We start from the raw sequence: 19,310 nt of genomic DNA on the forward strand, positions 1-19,310 counted from the left end.
GGAGGTTGTCCTGGTTGTTATGCATGTTGCTGTAGGAAGTGAAATTTCTCTCCAGTTAATAGTCATCTTAGAAGATTTCTGTGACCTTAGAATTCTTGAGTCCATCGTTCCTCTTCTTGTTGATGATGACTTTGATTTTGGTCTTCATCATGTTAAAGGACTTAATGTCTTGGTGCCCTCTTTCTTGATAGAAGTATACTCTGTTGTAGTAGCAAGCATTGGCAAAATAGGATTCCGCAATGGTATAAGGATTTGTGTCAGCGGTGGCCCTTTTTTGGAAGGGATTCTCACAGTACTTGAGGCACTGATGGAGCAATGTAGGGACAATGTCATAGGATACATCCATGGAAGGTCGAGCAGTATGTTATAAGGTGGTAACTGCATCAATGATTTGACAGGTGACCTTAGCCACAAGATCACCAATCTCAAAGACAAGGGTGATTGCCCTCATAGCATATTGTCCATCCTAATTAAAACCATGTATCATGAGAGTCGGCAGGTCGTTTATCCCATAGCCCATCTTCTTTAGCATTTTAAGTGATATGAGGTTAATCATGGAGTGACTGTCCAACATAATCTGACTGATACAAATATCTCCAGATGTAACTAGCAACCATAAGCAGTTTGTTGTGTTCCTTCTTTCCAAACATCAAATCTTCATCAGCGAAAGTAATGGCAGTCATCCATTGGGCGACCTTGGATGTTTCCGCAACATCATTTGTATGGTCGTGCTCCTCATTTTCGAGCTCAGTCAAGCACCTCTCAGGTATCATAATCCAAGAGAGCATGGACTAATGCCTGACTATAATACTATGAATCGCACAGGGGGTCGTAGACACTCAGTCTAATGGGAATCCTCTTGAGATGTGTCATAGATAACCGGAGGAGCTTCATGGAGAGGCTGGTTATCTTAAATAAAAGTCTTACCCTTTGTCTTTTTGGACAAATCAAAGGTCTGAGCTTCCTAGCGTTTAGGAGAGCGAGGGATAGGTTGTACACGAGTTGAGTTAGCTCGGTCAGCTCACTTGACTCGACTCGGAAAAGCTCAACTCACCTTGGATTCAGACCGAGTCGAACTGGTGTTTTGGAGCTCAAAAAATTTTTGAGCCGAGTTCGAACTTGCTCAAGCTCAACTCAACTCGGATCAAACCTTAACTCGAATAGACTCAGATCGAATTAGCTCGGTGACTCGGTTATTTTGATATTGATGCTACTTGCCGAATGTTTGATGAAATGACTCAAGGAAGTGTGACTGCCCTCATATCTTGATTTTTTTGTTGCTCACCGAGTGTTTGATGAAATACCTATAAAGAGTTGTTACTGTTTTGCATTTTGTGAGAAATTGAAGATGCATTCTACATGTTTGAGAAAATGTCGCACCGGCTCGAACTGGCACGAGCTGCTGACCAAACCGAGCCGAGTTGGCCAAACAGGCTCGAGGACCAAGCCAAGTTCGAGCTAGGGTCAGCTACTAGCCGAGTCGAGCCTAGCTGTGCCAAGCTCAACTCGGTTCGACTTGTGTACAGCGTAGTTTGCCCCCAGTCAGTTAGAAAGCTGCTTTCTAGATTGGAGAGTCATCTGATCTGCTTCGGTTTACCCCTTAGTGTCTGAATCATCATCCAAGATGTAGTGGACCATAGAGGTCATGGTGTAGGAAACTTGGGAGGAGCCCGTGAAGCACCTCAAGGAGGCTTTTGAATGTGTCTGGAAGGTCGACATCCTGCTCAAAGATCATAGCAAAGAGTCACTCATTAAACATATTGCTGCCTCGGTCACTGGGAAAGGTTGGCAGTGACTGTGGACATTCTACAATTGCAGAACAAAATCGATGATATCTTCACCAGGGTATTTCTAACCATTTGCATCTAATCTTTGGTCATTAAAACACCATTGTGGTGAAAGCTCACAACGAATGCCTTTTGTAGAACCTCCATGACTAAGGGCATGTGCTGGCAAAGAGATGTATCAGGTCATGACCTAACTATGTGCAGTAAGGGAAAAAGGGAAAGTATTGACGCATATATCCTTTCGGCACAGCTCTTAAAGAGCAGGTTGCCTTCTTGTTGATGACAAGATGATTGCTCGAAGATTGGTAGCCCTAGTAGAACAACTTGAAGAGCGACCAGGAGGGAGCTTTATAGGCCTTAACCTGCAACAAGCCCTAAGAATGTGGCATGGCGGTTAACGGTCGCCTTACGCGATCAGTGTAGGCCATCATGTAATATTGGACCTGTATACCAGACAGATCAGAAGAGGAAGATGAGTTCATCTCCTCGAGGAGTCTGAAGAAAATATGTTGATCATTCCTGTCTGAATGCAAATCAACACTTCATTTCGCATCCTTCTGCAAGTTCATGCTCAAGCCTCTCTCCTTGCCTTGGCAATATCAGAGCAACTGTCCTCCACTTCCGGACGTACCGTACCACAGTCATTGGGGAACCTATTTCAATAGGCAAGCTCTTGAAGTGAGGAATTGTGCCTCGGAAGGAAGAAGCACAGCAGGAAAGAATTTCTCGTCTTTCCAAGTACGGACACTAATGACAATGAAGTCGTAACAATCTTGAGCAGAGCTCAAGAAAGATTGGCGGAAGTTCTTGTGGAGGGAGGATGAGCATGAGAGGAGAAATTCCGCCAAGAAAGATTGGTGGAATTTCTTGTCTTTCCAAGTACTAGAACACTTGTGTAGCGAAGCAAGTGCCGCAACGGCAACTCAACACTTGTGAATTGCATAGAAACCTAACAAGGTCCCTTGCGTGTCTGGTGTCTCCTTAAAGATCAGCAGACCTTTAGGCATGCTGGGGTGGAGAAGTCATCGAAGGACACCGAAATGGTCATGCAGTGGACGGCGGCTAGTGATTGATCACCATCATCATCCTCCTCATCACCCATCACACGGAGAGATGAGCTCAGAAAGGCAGAACACTTGTAGAGTCGCAAAATGACGTAGGCTCTAGTCCAAGAGATCATCAGGGTCAACCTGCGTTTTTCTTTCTTTTGGCCTTTTGACCAGCAGCGCGCTGACATTGCTTAGAGGCAGGATGGCACCCTAAGCCTTTGTAGCAGCATCCTACTCATGTTGAGCGACACGAGCAGCAAGGTATTGCAAGTTGCAAATGCTCCTTTTACTGAGTGCAAGATCCCAAAGCTCAACATCACTATCGTCAGAGTCTTGTTCTTCCCCAGGCTAGAGAGCTTTCGAGGGCAGGACGAAAAACATACTTGTAGAAGCGGATGGTTGCAAGGTCACTGCACTATGGGCCGGCGCCTATGAGACCAGGTTGGTGAAGCTTTTGGGAGCCGACTATCATGGATGGGCTGTTGCTACAAGATCTCCCCAACCCAACGATCTTAACCACCTACGTGTTTGATGGCCGCCAAATGGAGGTTTGAGCAATGGTCTCAATTCAATTGGAAAAGAAAAGGAACCAAGTCAACTCATCCAGACTCAGCTGTATCAATGAAGTCTCACCCAACCTACCAACTCATGGTTAACCAGATCAGGTGCCTGCATGCCCAAGTTGACTAAGATGAATCTTAAAACCAGGCCTCAAGTCGACTCAGATGAATCTTAAAACCATGGCCTCAAAACTTGGGTAACACAACGCAAGGAATGGAATCCTCTACAACGCACACAAGGACTAGGATCATGTAGGAAATGGCCCAAATACACTACAAACCGATTTTACGCAGCGCACAAAACACCCAAGCTTTTTGGGGCCGAACATGGTGTGTGCCTTTCATCAAACCACTTCCGTGCCAAAGGAGATAACACACAAGTCAGCCTGATAAAAAAAATTCAGGTGGGGCCCACAATACTTGAACTTATAGAAGTTTTGGGCGCCATTTTACACTTCCCATGGGGGTGGCCCATCTGACTTTTTTGTTTATTGCGCTTGGCGGAACCTTTGCATTTATGGTGATCACAAGGGTTGTCATTGGTGGACGGAGTAGATTTCACATACACGACATGATGAACCCTAAAGAACTGGGATGTTTTACGGACACTGTCGAAGACAAGTTGTAGACAATTCTAGTCCATAGGATTAGGGAAATGGCCGTCCATGCTGGCCCAAGCATGTTCAGGTCCCATCAAGTTCTAATCAATGGTCCATCGTTTACCGTCTTTTCTCTAGATATAAAAAAGCTGAAAACTCGACCAGTTTTTGTAGAAAAACGGTCACATAAAACATATAAATATGAACTTAAATCTACATCTTTCTTGCCAATGTGTCACAAACTCCACAAAGGTAGGTCCCATCTGGTGTGAGAACCAGGCCGATCCATTATCGGGTGGGCTACACCTGTACATTGAGGTATATCATTGGTTGTCCATTAAATTTGAAATTTATCCACCCTAATTCAGCGGATTGGCTTGATTTTTGCACCAGCTGATATTCATGGTATGGACCACCTTTTGCACAGATCTGTTGTCCTCTCATGTGACATGTTGCTAGGAAAGAAAGGCTACATGTGAAAGTTCACATGGCATCCGATCATTTCTCATTCTTAACTTCCACGGAGAAATGGTCCAGCATGAAGCCACCATACTGGAATTGGAAAAACCAAATCAACTCTCAGCCATGGATCTGGAACTGATACCCCAATTCGAATCTCCACTTTGGTAACTCATCACGAGGGCCCACACATGTAGATGCCTCTCGTAGGGAATCAGGCCACTGATCATCAGATGGGCCAAATGCATGCAATGAACACGGATCGTCAATCAATTTCTCTTCAACATTCATTCATTTCGTGCAGGTGATCCCACCTTTTGGACAAGGCATCTACACAACAAGACCCTCCTAATGAAAGGGGTTGGATCAGGGATGCAGGTGATCTGCACGAACAGATCCACACAGAAATGATTCCATTTCCAATTCCAGGACAACAGTTTCATGCAGAACTGTTCCATCTGCAAGTAGGGGTGGACATGGAAGAAGAGAACATCTTACACAACTAGTTGTAGATGATAAAATTGTGCAACTAGCAGCCTGTGGGCCCACCAGAGTCTGCATAACATCCAGCCTGATCAGCACGATTACCCCGCCATGAAAATGGGCCACGCCAAATATCATGCCGATCCAATCATGAGGTGGGCAAAAACACAGAAAACAATGGACACCAACCCAAAAAATGCATAAGTTCATGTGGTGGCCCACCTAATGATTCAAACAGTCTGATTTTTGGGGCACAGGGAGACCCTAGCAGACGGTTGGATGCCATAAGCAAACATAGTGAACCCCACACACAGCTGCTTGATTTGCTCATTCATGAGAGGTTCCCAAGAAAGAAGTGAGGTTTGTTACAAGTATGAGATGAATTTACATAAGAGTTTGAATGAGTGTATGATAAGTGAGATGAGGTGTGGATTTCAACCCTGCAACAATGTGGTGTGCAAAATGCGATATCTAGTTTGGAAAGGGAAACTCTAGCCCATTTTCAATGGAACCATGAGACATTCTTCAAATGATATATTAGACTAAAAAGAGCGGGAAATCGTGGAAATGAGGAATTATTTGTGTGGATGTGTGGATCTGGTTACCAGGTGTAGTAACGGTATAGTTACTTGGTAGGTGGAGGTTCTTCCAACCACTTGGCACGGAAGCCTGTGCCTTTACAATCAGAGCAGCAAGTGGATCCCTTCAAAAGATAAAATAAAAAATAGATAAATAAATCTGTTATAGGAAGGTCATATAAAGTGTCACAGGTTCAAGCTCATGTTACCTATATATATAAGTGAATAGAACTGCCATGGTGAATCATGGTGATTAACTGAACATGTGCGCGGGATCTAGACCATTCATCTGGTGGAAGCCATCGTGACCATGCCTGGGTCAAGAAATCAGGCTGCTTCACTCATCAGGCCAGCCACACATGCTTATAAAAAAAAAAAAAATTTTAAAAAAAATTTAAAAAAATGGACATTTAGAGGTGACAGTAGTGTATATTCAACATGCACATGCAGCCTGCCTGATGAGCGGACTTTTTTTTCTTTCTTTTTTATAAGCACCAGAGCATGTTCCTTATGGGCCCCCACCCGATGTGTTGTCTGGATCTTGCATGCGTACCACACCATGTTGGCACGTGGGCCATGAATTGCCTCCCAGCATTTCCTCAAAATGAACAGAAAAAAAGGGGGGATGCAAATCCAGAAAATATGTATATCACCTTTCCAGCACATATCACACAGCTGGTGTTTCTAGAAGGCACTTGGCAGAGCATGTTATCACCGATGATGAAGAAGCCCGTCCCTCCGCACCATTTGCATTCAACATACCCGTTTGAGTCGCAAGAAGAACAAGCGACAGGCCGGGGTTGCTGCACTCATATGAGAATTAATAAATCATGACGGGGAAATGAACTTTCATAACACTAGACAGTTTCCCAAACAGATTGGCAAATGCTCGCAAAACTAGATACTGATTTAAAAATAATGCCATTTCTGTGAGGGGCAGGGAGACTTTCTCAAAGCGATTCGATCAAATACTTTAAAAGGAATGGGATATTAATCCGAACAATACTAAGTATCCATGTGTTATGTAGACATTAACGGCAAAGCCAGCCTTAGTAAAATTGCTCAGTCCTGATTCCACTCAAAAGATATGTGGAATGCCAGATTCGTGCACCCACCAATAGCTAAAGAGTATTGAAAGCTTGGATTGGAAAATGGAACTCAAACCACCAATTCAACTTAGCTATTGAGTTTTGCACATCACAGATCTTTGCTGAACTTTAATGCATTCTCAAGTCACTCCAAAAATTGGAGTCACTTTCAAGTTCTATTAGTTTGGCAGATGACATGACTTTACTAGAGCCGGCCGAAGATAGAGAGTTTCACTTCCAAGAGGCAAGCTTTTTTCCCTCTTCTCAGCGATTGGATCATAAATGGATAAAGATCACATGTCAGAGATATGCAGTCAGGCACATTTTAACTTTGCATCCAAAGATGTGAACACAGTGCTCCTAGAAGAGATGGTTGAAAACAGCTGCTCAAGTACCAATTTCTCTCCCCTTTACTGCAAGGAAGAGATGAGGCAAGGAGATCAAATAGCCTCATCTCCTACATATGCATGGAAGAGAGCCAATGAAGAACATCCTCATATACTTGGAGAGTTATTTGAAACTCGCCAAGTGTATATCAAAGAAGAAGATGATGATGAAGAAGACCATCATAAACTAGGTAAGTATTCATAAGCACCTCCCACATCCAAGTTTGCTCTGGAGATTCTCGATCTAACCTGACAAGTTTCTAAACATATATTTGGATTCATGATACCTTTGCTTTGCATTTAGGTGCTTTTTTTAACCAAACCAACATGTGTATTTACTTCTCATAAGGGAAAACATATATTTGGATTTAAATACGTAAATATTGAAGACTTGCAACTATAGATCAAACACCGTCCCCAACTTCTTCTTCTTCTTCTTTTTTCTTTTTTCTTTTTCTTTTTTTTTCTTTTTTTTTTTTTTGAAAGATAATGCAATTTATCAAAAGACCAAAGGCCAAAAAGGAAACAATAGAACAAAAGAAAAGAAGGGAAAAACAAAAAGACACCGACTCAGGGCACCCAATCCCTGACGAACAAGATAACCAGACTAATAAGCCCACTTTAATGAGCCCCTGCTTGTCTGCTATTACGAAAACATCAATTGATCCTTTCGCCCCAGATTGACCATAAAATAGTGAGGAAGGCAACCATCCACTAAGACCTACCCACTAGCATGACGAGAAAGGAAAGGTCATCGATTGAACTCAACATCACCCAGCAATCGTTGAAGGAGGACAGAATGGCGGACGATACTAACAAAGCAAAGAGACAATGAATGAACAGGTGATCCACGGACTCCGCATCTCTAAGAGAGAATACCAATGTCAGGCAACACCATTGCCCTCTAACAAAGATTGTTGATAGTACAGATCATATTCCTGCCATCAAGCCACATAAAAGCCACCACTTTAGGAGGACCGTCATAGGACCAAACAAGGCCAGTATGAAAACAGGATCCAGAATTCCCGAGCTGCATAATGAATGAGTAGAAAGACTTCACTGAAAAAATCCCTGAGTTATCCTTAAGCCACGCCAACAAGCCTCTTACTCTTGGAGAAGGTTGGATCACCTGCAAGCGAGAAAGAAGCAGCAGGAAGTAATTGAATTCATAATCAGACGGATTCCAACGAGAACACCCCCCAGATCCAGACACCAAGAAGCAGTTGTCAACCAAAACATCAGCGATAGAGAAAAAGCAAGCCAGAGAAGGAAAACTATCTTGAAACGAGGATCGTCGCACCAAATATCTTCTCAGAATTGAACCCTCGACTCAACTCCTACTGCAAAGCTCAAGCCAGAAAACACTTCACTAGTAATACGAGTGACAGCTTTCCAAAGGAAAGACGCTCGATATAGAAACGTTCCTTTATCTACCAACCCATGGCTGATTTTGTCGGCAACAATGGACCACCACCAGCTTCCATCCTCGACTCTGAATTTCCAAACCCATTTCCCCAAGAGGGCAGAATTCACATCATCAAGCTGATGAATTCCGGCACGACCCTTAGCAAAGTGTCTGCAAACCTCCTTCCAACTGAGTAGAGATGGAACTACCTTTAGACGCTCCTTGCCATAAAAGATTCTTCCTAAGTTTATCAATCTTTTCAAGACTGACTTCAGGCAGCAGAATAGCAACATAAAATAAACAGGGAGATTAGAGAGGGACGCCTTAATTGGAGTGATTCTACCTCTCAAGGACAAGAGTCCACCTTTCCTTGGCGAGAGCTTCCTCTCTATTCTCTCTATCACCAAATCCCGAATATGCTTGGCAGGATTATCTATGCACAAAGGTAAGCTGAGATAAGAAAAGGGAAGAGACCCGGCCCGACAACCGAAAGTGCCAACCAGTCGAACCACCGCATCCTCGGACAAGTGAATCCTGGCTGACGCACGGAAGAAGAAGAAGAAGAAGGCTTATCTATGCACAAAGGTAAGCTGAGATAAGAAACGGGAAGAGACCCAGCCTGACAACCGAAAGTGCCAACCAGTCGAACCCCGCAACCACCGCATCCTCGGACAAGTGAATCCTGGCTGATGCAAAGAAGAAACCCCTAGAGGCATGGAAGAAACCAAGCGGAGAGCCATTAACGAGGACAGAGAACCTAGCCGAGAAAACAAGGTTTAATCCAAAGTCTCCCCTCGGCCCCACATCCGTTGCAAGCCAACATATAATCATGGAAAGAGCAATCAACACAGTCATATGCCTTTCCCATATTCAAATTATACAGAACGCCTTGCGTACCAACCCTGTGACGGGAATCAAGACAAGCGTGTGCAATAAGCACACTATCGAGGATCTGTCCCCTGACAATGAAAGTACTTTGGAACAGGGAAATCACCTTAGGAAGCACTGCTCTAAGCCTTTGGCTGAGAATCTCCATAATAATTTTATAAGCACTAACTGACCAGACTGATAGACCTAAAGTCTTTCAGACACTCAGCAGCTTGAAGCTTCGAAATCAAAGCGATAAAAGAATAACCAATCTCATACAACATGCAGCCAGAATCAAAGAATTCCTCAATGAAACCCAACAGACCCAGCTTGACTGTCTCTCGGAATACCTTGAAGAAAGTCAATGGAAACTCATCTAGCCTCAGACTTTGCCCCTTCCTAAATCCATGACAGCAGACTTGACTTCCTCTTGGCAAATAGCGCCTCGAGGTTAGCAGCCTCTTTCGAGGAGAAACAATCAAAGGATAGATTGTCAAAATTAGGATGCACCCAGGGCTCGCTCAAGAAAAATCAAATAGAAATTGATAGTCGCATCACAAATAGAAGCCTTATCAGATAATCTAACACCGTCAACCATGAAGGAACATAAGCAATTGACCCCAGCTCTAGCATTGGCCATACCATGGAAGTACTTGGGATTCTTATCGCTTGCCTTAAAGCCAGGTCACCCAAGAGTCTTGGCACCATTTAATCTCCTACTCTTTAAGGTGAGCACAGCAATCAGCAGATAGCTTATCTTTAAAAGCCTTCTCATCGGTGGTCCAACTTCTTCCTTGATGTCCAACAACTGATGTCATGGAGAATAGAGTCCAACTCAAGCTCTCTCTGACCAAACACCTCTTTCTTCCAAACCTTCAACTTGGCCTTCAGTAGCTTCATCTTTTGAAAAAACTTGAAACTCGCCCATCCTGCAACTACAAAAGAGGACCGCCAACTCATAACCAAGTCCTGAAAGCCCACCACTTCGAGCCAGCAACGCCTTCTCATCAGTGGTCCAATTTCTTCCTTGATTTCCAACAACTGGATGTCACGAAGAATGGAGTCCAACTCAAGCCCTCTTTAACCAAACACTTCTTTCTTCCAAAACTTTAACTTGGCTTTCAACAGCTTCATCTTTTGAAAAAGTTTGGTGCTCGTCCGTCCTGCAACCACAAAAGAGGACCACCAACCCACAACCAAATCCTAAAAGCTCTCCACTTCGAGCCAGGCCAGCTTGAAACGAAAAGGCTTTAGGCCCAGTCAACTTCATCCACCTTAAGAAGAATAGGACAGTGATCAAAAACAGGTTTAAGAAGACCCCTTTGGCACGCTAGAGGGAAAGAATACACTCACCTAGGAGAAACAAGGAATCAATCCCAGCTTAAACATGGTTGGGTTCATCCGGCCATTTTAACTAGGTGAACCTAACACCTCCTAAAGAAAGATCAGCCAACTCATGTTTAACAACCCAAATCGATGTTGGATAAGCTCGAAAAGCTCAGACACAAAACGTCAGGTTTATTGTAAAGTGATTTTCTCAATTGCTCTGCAATTTAAAGAAGCCATCTCTTTTTTGGTGGCGGACGGTACTCATATACACTTTTGTGAGGATTTATGGATTGGGGATTGCTTGCTCAAGGAAGTCTTCCCAAACCCAATGCTTTTGGCTACAGATGAGAACATTTTTGTGGCTAGTTGTTTCTCTAGGTCCGGAGAGGAGATAGTGTGGGTGCCTCGTTGTCATGGAGGGCTATCAGATGACGAAGTGGAGTCGTTCGTTGCTCTTCTGGATAGAGTGAAAAGGGTGAAGTTAGCCGAATCAGAGACGGACTAGGTGGTCTGGAAAGGTCTTGGCTCAGAAAGTTTTTCGGTTTGATCCTTTTATAGGCGTATCACCTCTTCCCCGTCTCCCTCTTGACATAACTACGACTATTGGAGGTACAGTGCTCCGACAAAGGTGGCAGCTTTTGTTTGGTTGGTGGGCGGAATTAGGGTGCTTACTATGGATAATCTACGTAAAAGAGGAATGGTGCTCCCAAGTATTTACTTACTGTGAATGGGGGATGCCAAGTCAATGGATCATTTCTTTCTTCACTGCCCCTTTTCAAGGAAGATACGGGATGCTTTTGTATCGTCTCTTAATGTCAGCCGGGTTATTCCATGCTCCTTTCCTTCCATTTTAGCATCATGGCATGGTAGCGGCATCGAAAAAGATGGTAAAGTGGTTTCGTGCTTGGCAGATATGGCATCTCTTTAGGCCATTTGGGGAGAGAGAAATAGGCATTTTTTTAGAACAAATTGGAAGTTGGAACCGGAAGGCTGGGTTATTCGCAGTGTGAAGTCTTTGGTGATTGAGTGGGCCTCTAGTTTCAAAGATCTTGACGCGTGTGTTCTAGTTGCTCTTTTAAGATTGTAATTTTTCTCTATCATATTCTTTTCCGGCCGTTTCAGCCTGTTTTTTTAATAAATTCGTTATTTTTTCTCTATCAAAAAAAAAAAAAAAAAAAAGCTACGAAAATCAACCAATAGGCTTTGGAGGACCAATCACCTCAAAGAGGTCGACTTCGTTTTCCTATCCTCATTTTCATTTTCCCTTATTCTCCATTGATAGAATTTCGGTTCTATCAACTTGGTATCAAGGCAAGGTTTCGGTTTATGCTTCTCACCCATTTCCAAAAGATCAACTTCGTGTCAAAGATCCAAATTCTCATGCCACATCAATGGCCATGTCTCCTTCAACCAGAAACAACATGCTAAGGGTGAACACTCAAACGAGTCACAGTTGGAGGCAAGTTTCAATCAGAAAATTAATGAACCCATGTCTTTAAGACATGATCACTAACACCTTTTGAGGAACTTTGTCAACAAATAGCATCGATTGGAGTCCTTGCACCCCTCGATTAACAAGATGCAGCAGTGAGATTAATCAATATTCATAATGAATGACTCAAACTAAATGCTGAAAATTCCCATGGTCATCATCTAATGCAAGAGCATTTTCACATTAGGCTCGAGTGGGGTGGCCTATGGGATGTAGGAACACACTCAGATTGGGTGGCCCATGTGAAGCGGAACCCATGTGAAGTGGGGCCCACGAGGGGGTTCGGCCAAGGTCCTAAACCATGCATTGTGGGGCCTGGGCTATGAGATAAAGGGATTGATTCGCCACTCTCTATCAATTCAAGCTTTTAGAGCAAGCGGTTAATTGTCCTGCATCAAAGTGGTATCAGAGCGGGAGGTCTCGTATTCAACTCCTCACCAGGGGTGATTAATGCAAAGGCATTTTTACACCGAGCTCGAGTGGAGTAGCTTGTGGGATGTAGGGACACACTCGGGGTGGGTGGCCCGTGTGAAGCGGAACCCATATGAAGTGGGGCCCATGCAAGGGTAAGGGATTGATTCACCACTCTTTATTAGTTCGAGCTTTTAAAGCAAGTAGTTAATTGTCTCACTGGGGGTTAATTGTGTCACCGGGGGTGATTAATGCAGGGGCATTTTCACACCGGGCTCTAGTGGGGTAGTCTGTGGGATGTGGGAACACACTCGGGGTAGGTGACCCGTGTGAAGCGGAGGTCTCATATTCGAGACTCCTCACCAGGGGTGATTAATGCAGGGACATTCTCACACTGGGCTCGAGTGGGGTAGCCTGTGGGATGCAAGGACACACTCGAGGTGGGTGGCCTGTGTGAAGCGGGGCCCACAAGGAGGTTCGACCGAGGTCCTAACCCATGCGATATGGAGCCTAGGCTATGAGATAAAGGGATTGATTCGTCACTCTCTATCAATTTGAGCTTTTAGAGCAAGTGTTTAATTGTTCTACATCAAAGTGGTATCAAAGTAGGTCTCGTGTTCAACGCTAATCACCAGGGGTAATTAATACAGGAGCATTTTCACACCGGGCTTGAGTGGGGTAGCCCGTGGGATGCAGGGACACACTCAAGGTAGGTGGCCCATGTGAAGCAAGGTATTCTGTATCGGTAACAGGGGCCGTAACAGTCACCACCATTACCGATATAGGTATCGGCTATAACGGCCGATACGAGGGCGTAAAGACTGTTATGACCACCGTAACGGTTGAAAATTTTCTTTTACCCGAAAAATTCTAAAAAAGTTTTAAAAATCAAGAATAATGTAAATATTCCAAATGTGTATTTATTTTTCGTTTTGAACATGTTTATGATAGTGTAACAATCCACTCTTTGCAAAGTGTTGTATCGAGCTGTCCAGTGAATTTGTGAACATGATTATATGCATCTAATGTTTACACATCACAATCAAGCATTAAAACTAGACATAAGAAAATTTGCATAAATACTACTTTTTCAATTTTTTGAAAAAAAAAAAAAGGCCATCGGAGCTTCTATTCGCTCAAACCACTTCAATCTACAATTTTAATATTAAAAATTATAATAAGAGTGGTCAAAATCTATTGTAAAATGATTTAGGAGAGTTTTTGGAATATGAGAGAGAGAGAGAGAAATGGATTTAAATAGAAAAAAAAAGCAGCCGTTTTTTGACCGTCATGAGAGTAACAGTCGTTATGCCCCTTAACGGCCGATACGGTCCCAAAAAATTAACTACCCCGTTTCACCCCCATATCACGTAACGGTCAAGACTGTTACATATACGTATCGGCCTTTACGGCATATCGTAACAGATACGGAATACCTTGGTGTGAAGTGAAGCCCACAAGGGGGTTCGGCCGAGGTCCTAACCCATGCGACGCAGGGCCTGAGCTATGAGATAAAGGGATTTATTTGCCACTCTCTATCAGTTCAAGCTTTTAAAGCAACTGGTTAATTGTCCTACATCAAAGTGGTATCAGAGCGAGAGGTCAGTCCTAACCCATGCAATGTGGGGGGTTATGAGATAAAGGGATCGAATTCGCCACTCTCTATTAATTCGAGCTTTTAGAGCAAGCGGTTAATTGTACTGCATCAAAGCGGTATCAGAGCGGGAGGTCAGTCCTAACCCATGCGATGTGAGGGACTATGAGATAAGGGGATTGATTCACCACTCTCTATTAGTTCAAGCTTTTAAAGCAACTAGTTAATTGTACTGCATCAAAGTGGTATCAGAGCGGGAGGCCTCGTGTTCGAGACTGCTCATCAGGAGGGGGGGCTTGGGCTATGAGATAAAGGGATTCACTCGCTACTCTCTATCAATTCGAGCTTTTAGAGCAAGCAGTTAATTGTCATGCATCAAAATGATATCATAGCGGGAGGTCTCGTGTTTGATACTCATCACCGAAGGTGATTAATGCGGGAGCATTTTCACACCGAGCTCGAGTGGGTTAGCCTGTGGGATGTATACTCATCACCAGAGGTGATTAATGTAGGAGCATTTTCACACAGAGCTCGAGTGGGGTAGCATGTGGGATGCAGGGAGACACTATGTGCTCGAGTGGGGCAGCATGTGGGATGCAGGGACACTCGGGGTGGGTAGCCTGTGTGAAGCAGAATCCATGTGAAGTAGGGCCCACGAGGGAGTTCGGCCAAGGTCCTAACCCATGCAATGTGGGGCTTGGGTTATGAGATAAAGGGATTGACTTGACACTCTCTATCAGTTCGAGCTTTTAGAGTAAGTGATTAATTGCCCCGCATCAAAGTGGTATCAGAGCGGGAGGTCTTATGTTCAAGACTCCTCACCGGGGGTGATTAATGCAGGAGCATTTTCACACCGGGCTCGAGTGGGGTAGCCCGTGGGATGCAGGGACACACTCGGAGTGAGTGGCTCATGTGAAACAGAACCCATGTGAGTTGGAGCCCACTAGGGGGGTTCGATCAAGGTCCTAACCCATGCGACACCAAGGGTGATTAATGCAGGGGCATTTTCACACCAAGCTCGAGTGGGATAGCTTATAGGATGCGGGCAGGGACACACTCAGGGTGGGTGGCCCGTGTGAAGCAGAACCCATTTGAAGCCAATTTAACAAGAAACTGCCAACAGCCATTCAACTTCTCTTCTCATCCTACGAATGCATACTCTAAATGCAAAGAGAAGCCAATTTAACAAGAAACTGCCAACAGCCATGCAACTTCTCTTCTCATCCTATGAATGCATACTCCGAAGGCAAAGAGACCGAGTTGGGGCATTGTTTACACCCGGCCTATCATGGCCAGATTAGACTGCCCATAAATGCCACGTGACAGTCATGCAAAGAGAAGCCAATTTAACAAGAAACTACCAACAGCCATTCAACTTCTCTTCTCATCCTACGAATGCATACTCCAAATCCAAAGAGACGGGGTTAAGGCATTGTTTACGCCCAGCCTATCATGGCCAGATTAGACTGCCTAGAAGATGCCACGTGATAGTTATGCACACGACAATGAGGTCATGGATATTTAACATAAAACTAAATGGCTTGTTGCAACGATGCGCTGGACAAGAGCAGAAACTAAACTAAAACTAAGCTAAATACTCTAAGCTTATTACGGCATGGTGTTGGACGGAAGTGGAGGAATTTGAACCAAGCTAATTGAAATAGGTCTCCATGAGGAACGAAGAATAGGCAGCATTGAACTGAAAAAAGAGATGGACAGCGTTGAACTGAAAAGGATTTGTGTTGATGGTATTGGCATGAGGTCCGGAGCTCTCCTATCTATGCTACTTTTATAGACTTAGAGAAGCGGTGGAGTGGCATGGTATTTAGCTGAGCAAAAGATTCGGATGGTTGGCCGTGCAAATCTTCTTGAGCTTCCACATAAGTATAGAGTATTGTTTTAGGCCATGTGTACAATAGAGATCACGTCAGCAACGTGACTACATATTCTTTCATCTTCCTATTCCAGTCAAGCAATTAAATGCTAGAGAATTGCTTTCATGGGACTCTAGCATTTAATGCTTCCCATATTTATCCATCACTAGCTCCTCTTCGAAGTTTGTCTACACCACATGGTGTGCATGGCTGTCACGTGCATCTTCTAAGTCGTCTGATCTGGCCGTGATAGGCCAGGCGTAAACAATTTCGTGCCTCAAAAAGAAATTGGGTCATCATGTTATTGCTCAAAGCTAATTGCCCGACAGTTTTTCAAATGGTGAAATTAAAATTCAGCCACATGCTATCTTGGATCAAAATTCGTTAAGCGACGTAACCAGGCAGCAACTGAGGTCCTTGTGCAGTGGGGACGATATGCCAATTGAGGATGCTACTTGGGAATCTTTTCAGTCTCTGCAAGAGAAATTTCCACAGTTCATTGCTCAATGTTGAAATTATGGGGAGGGGAATGTTAAGATATATCTTTGTTTTTTTTTTTTTTTCTCAATAAAGGGAGCCGACAGTTCAAGTCAACCCATGAGCATGCATTCCATGAGCCTGTTACGGATTCATTACCATTTCTATCTATTTTTTCCTATTCTCGTCTGTTTTTCGCTTAAATTGCAGATGCCATATGGTTTGGAATAAGCAACGGAAATCAGCCAGAGATCGACTTCTTTTTTCTGTCTTTCTCTTCATTTTCCTCTTATTTTCCATAAATCTCCATTGGTAGAACCAATCAAACCCTAGAAATCGGGAATCTGTAGAAGAATGATGGAAATCGAAATACCTGAGATATCATCCATGCCCGCTCAGTGCGCTTGACGAAATCGTAGGAGCTCTCGGGCGAATCGACCGCCATCGATGCCCTAAATAGCCTCTTCCTCCTTGAATGAATCGGAGCGAGGACTATCCTTCTCGACGGACAGAATAAGATCTTCGTTGCAGGTATCGGCACCGTTATAGCTGTGCTGCATGAACGGATCGACATTTGTTCGAAACAGTGTCTTCTGTCTCCCTTGCTGCCGTTTTGCCTTCAATGCGGATGCTTGAGATAGATGGTCGCTCGTGTGTCCTGGTTGGCACGTGCGGGGACAGGAGCGTCTTGAGAGCCCAGTATTTTATTGGACGGGTCCAATAACCGCACGGTACGCCGATGAAGCTCCAAAGCTGAAAACTTAAGTGGGGCCCACTGTGATGTTTGTGAGAAATCTATCCCGTCCATCCATTTCATGAGCTCATTTTAGGACTCGAGTCCAAAAGTGAGGAGGATCTAAGGGCCTGTTTGATTTTCCAAATTCAGTGTAAATGCCCCCTCAATGGCCGGTTATGACTATTTCACCTGTTTGAGATTACGATGGTATTCTGGCTTTAAAAAATAGCCAAAAATGACTGACATAAATTTGTGGGCCCCATCATCATGTATATGATATATCTGCGTTGTCCATCCATTTCACCAAAATATTTTGACACATGAGCCAAAGAACGGGACAAATTTAACATTTAAATGACCCACACCAAAGTAAAGAGTGGGCCCAAGAAGTTTTTAACGGTGAGTGTTTGAATCTATTTTTACTATGGTGTGATCCACTTGAACTTTGAATCTACCTTATATTTTGGCTCACACCTTAAATTCATTGGGCATGATGGATGAATGGTGTAGATAATCTACATATATCATGGTGGGCCTCACATATATTAGCAGCATTCTCAATTTCAGTGTTAGGAAAAATTAGAGTGAAATCAATAATAAGGAACGGTGTGGTCATTACACGGAAAATAATTATTGCCCATTTCGAATGAGCCCCGGTGAAGGAAAAGGTGGGTATAGAAATTCATACCACAACATAAATAATACCTGATTCAAAACTTTGGTGGCCCTACCAATATTTCAACTGTAGACATTCAATCCTCACGTTTTTGGTATCCGGTTCATTTTTTGTCTCGTGCATTAAAATGAGCTACAAAACGGTTAGGCGGAGTGGATTTCTCACAAATATCACGGTGGCCCACCTAGGTATCTAGCGCAGAGCACCCTGCGAAAAGCTTTGAAAGGGAATACTAGTCCAAACGGCACACGACTTGTTACGTGGGGGGCAATGTGACGTAACCCATGTGGCGTGGATCGAAAACGGATGGGCTACTCCCCCTGACGCCAGCCCCGGAGCTGATGGTCGTGCTCTGTGGGCCTCACCATGATGTATGTGTTTCATCTATTCCGTTCATCCATTTTTAAATATCATTTTAGGTTTTCATCCCAAAAAATGAGAGGGATATAAGTCTCAGCTGGACCATAGCACGGGAAAACCATAGTAATTGGATATCCATCATTTAAATCCTCCTAAGGCCTAATGCACTGTTTATTTGACATCCAATCTGTTGATTAGGTCATAAAGACAAAAATAAATGAAAAAATAAAGATCAACTTGATCCAATACTTATATGACCCCCAAAATGTTTTTAATGGTCGAAGTTCATTCAACACTGTTTCCTGTAACGTGGCCCAATTGAGAAGGTATATCTAATTTTTTGTGCACTAACCTATATTGATCTAGAAAAATATATAGATGGAATGGATGAAACACATACATCATGATGCTGCCCATAGAGCACCGACTACCATCCATTGGCTGATGGCAGGGAGTAGCCAATCCGTTTCACGCGGATTGACTTATGTACCTGTACAGCTGGCGTGGGTACGTATCGGAAGGGGATTGCGTACTGAGTAACTCACTACGCTTAGCCCTGTTTGGCCGGCTGGATTAGATGGGCTTTGGTGGGATGGAATTGCATCGGGTCGTGTGCCAATTCCACTCCATGTTTGGGAGTGGAAAAGCTTAGAAGTGGGCTAGATGGAATCGTATCAGGTCCCGTGCTAATATCACTCAATGCTAGCAAGTTGTGTAGGTCCCACCTTGATGTGTGGCCTATATCCACACCGTCCATCCATTTTTCAAGATCATTTTATAGCATGGGCCAAAAAATCAGGTAGATCTAAATCTCAAGTAGACCCCACCATAAAAAGCAATGGGGAATGAATACTTACCGTTGAAAACTTCTTTGGGGCCACACTAGTTTTGGATCTGCTTCATTTTTAGGCCCATGCCATAAAATGAGGTTACAAAACAAATGAACAGTTTAGATATAACACATGTGTATTATTGTCAATAGTTTCAAATGATGGTAGATATATCCTTTCAATACGCCACCGTATTACAAACGAAAAGGGGAATTAAGCTAATCCCATGGTAACACGGAACAGTCCCTGCCATGGGTAATAATGATGCTT

General features: G+C 43.7%; 1 protein-coding gene across 1 annotated transcript; it reads right to left on the reverse strand.

Moving 5' to 3' along the window:
* Positions 1 to 5,284: 5,284 nt before the first annotated feature.
* LOC131256909 (uncharacterized) lies at positions 5,285 to 17,073 on the reverse strand. Its single transcript, XM_058258011.1, has 3 exons — positions 16,812 to 17,073; positions 6,169 to 6,318; positions 5,285 to 5,640 (listed from the first exon to the last, which is right to left on the reverse strand). The coding sequence occupies exons 1-3, from the start codon at positions 17,010 to 17,012 to the stop codon at positions 5,563 to 5,565; spliced, it is 429 nt and encodes a 142-aa protein (XP_058113994.1). The 5' UTR covers positions 17,013 to 17,073; the 3' UTR covers positions 5,285 to 5,562.
* Positions 17,074 to 19,310: the final 2,237 nt, after the last annotated feature.

Source organism: Magnolia sinica, chromosome 9 (genome assembly GCF_029962835.1).
Source record: "Magnolia sinica isolate HGM2019 chromosome 9, MsV1, whole genome shotgun sequence".
Classification (NCBI taxonomy): Eukaryota; Viridiplantae; Streptophyta; class Magnoliopsida; order Magnoliales; family Magnoliaceae; genus Magnolia; species Magnolia sinica.

What these genes read in the sequence shown, in the direction of transcription:
- LOC131256909 (XM_058258011.1), bottom strand. Translation starts at nt 17,012, where the DNA reads ATGTCGATCCGTTCATGCAGCACAGCTATAACGGTGCCGATACCTGCA. An exon ending in GGGCATGGATGATATCTCAG is followed by an intron (nt 6,319 to 16,811) that starts GTATTTCGATTT and finishes ATATGAGTGCAG; the next exon opens with CAACCCCGGCCTGTCGCTTG. An exon ending in GTGTGATATGTGCTGGAAAG is followed by an intron (nt 5,641 to 6,168) that starts GTGATATACATA and finishes TATCTTTTGAAG; the next exon opens with GGATCCACTTGCTGCTCTGA.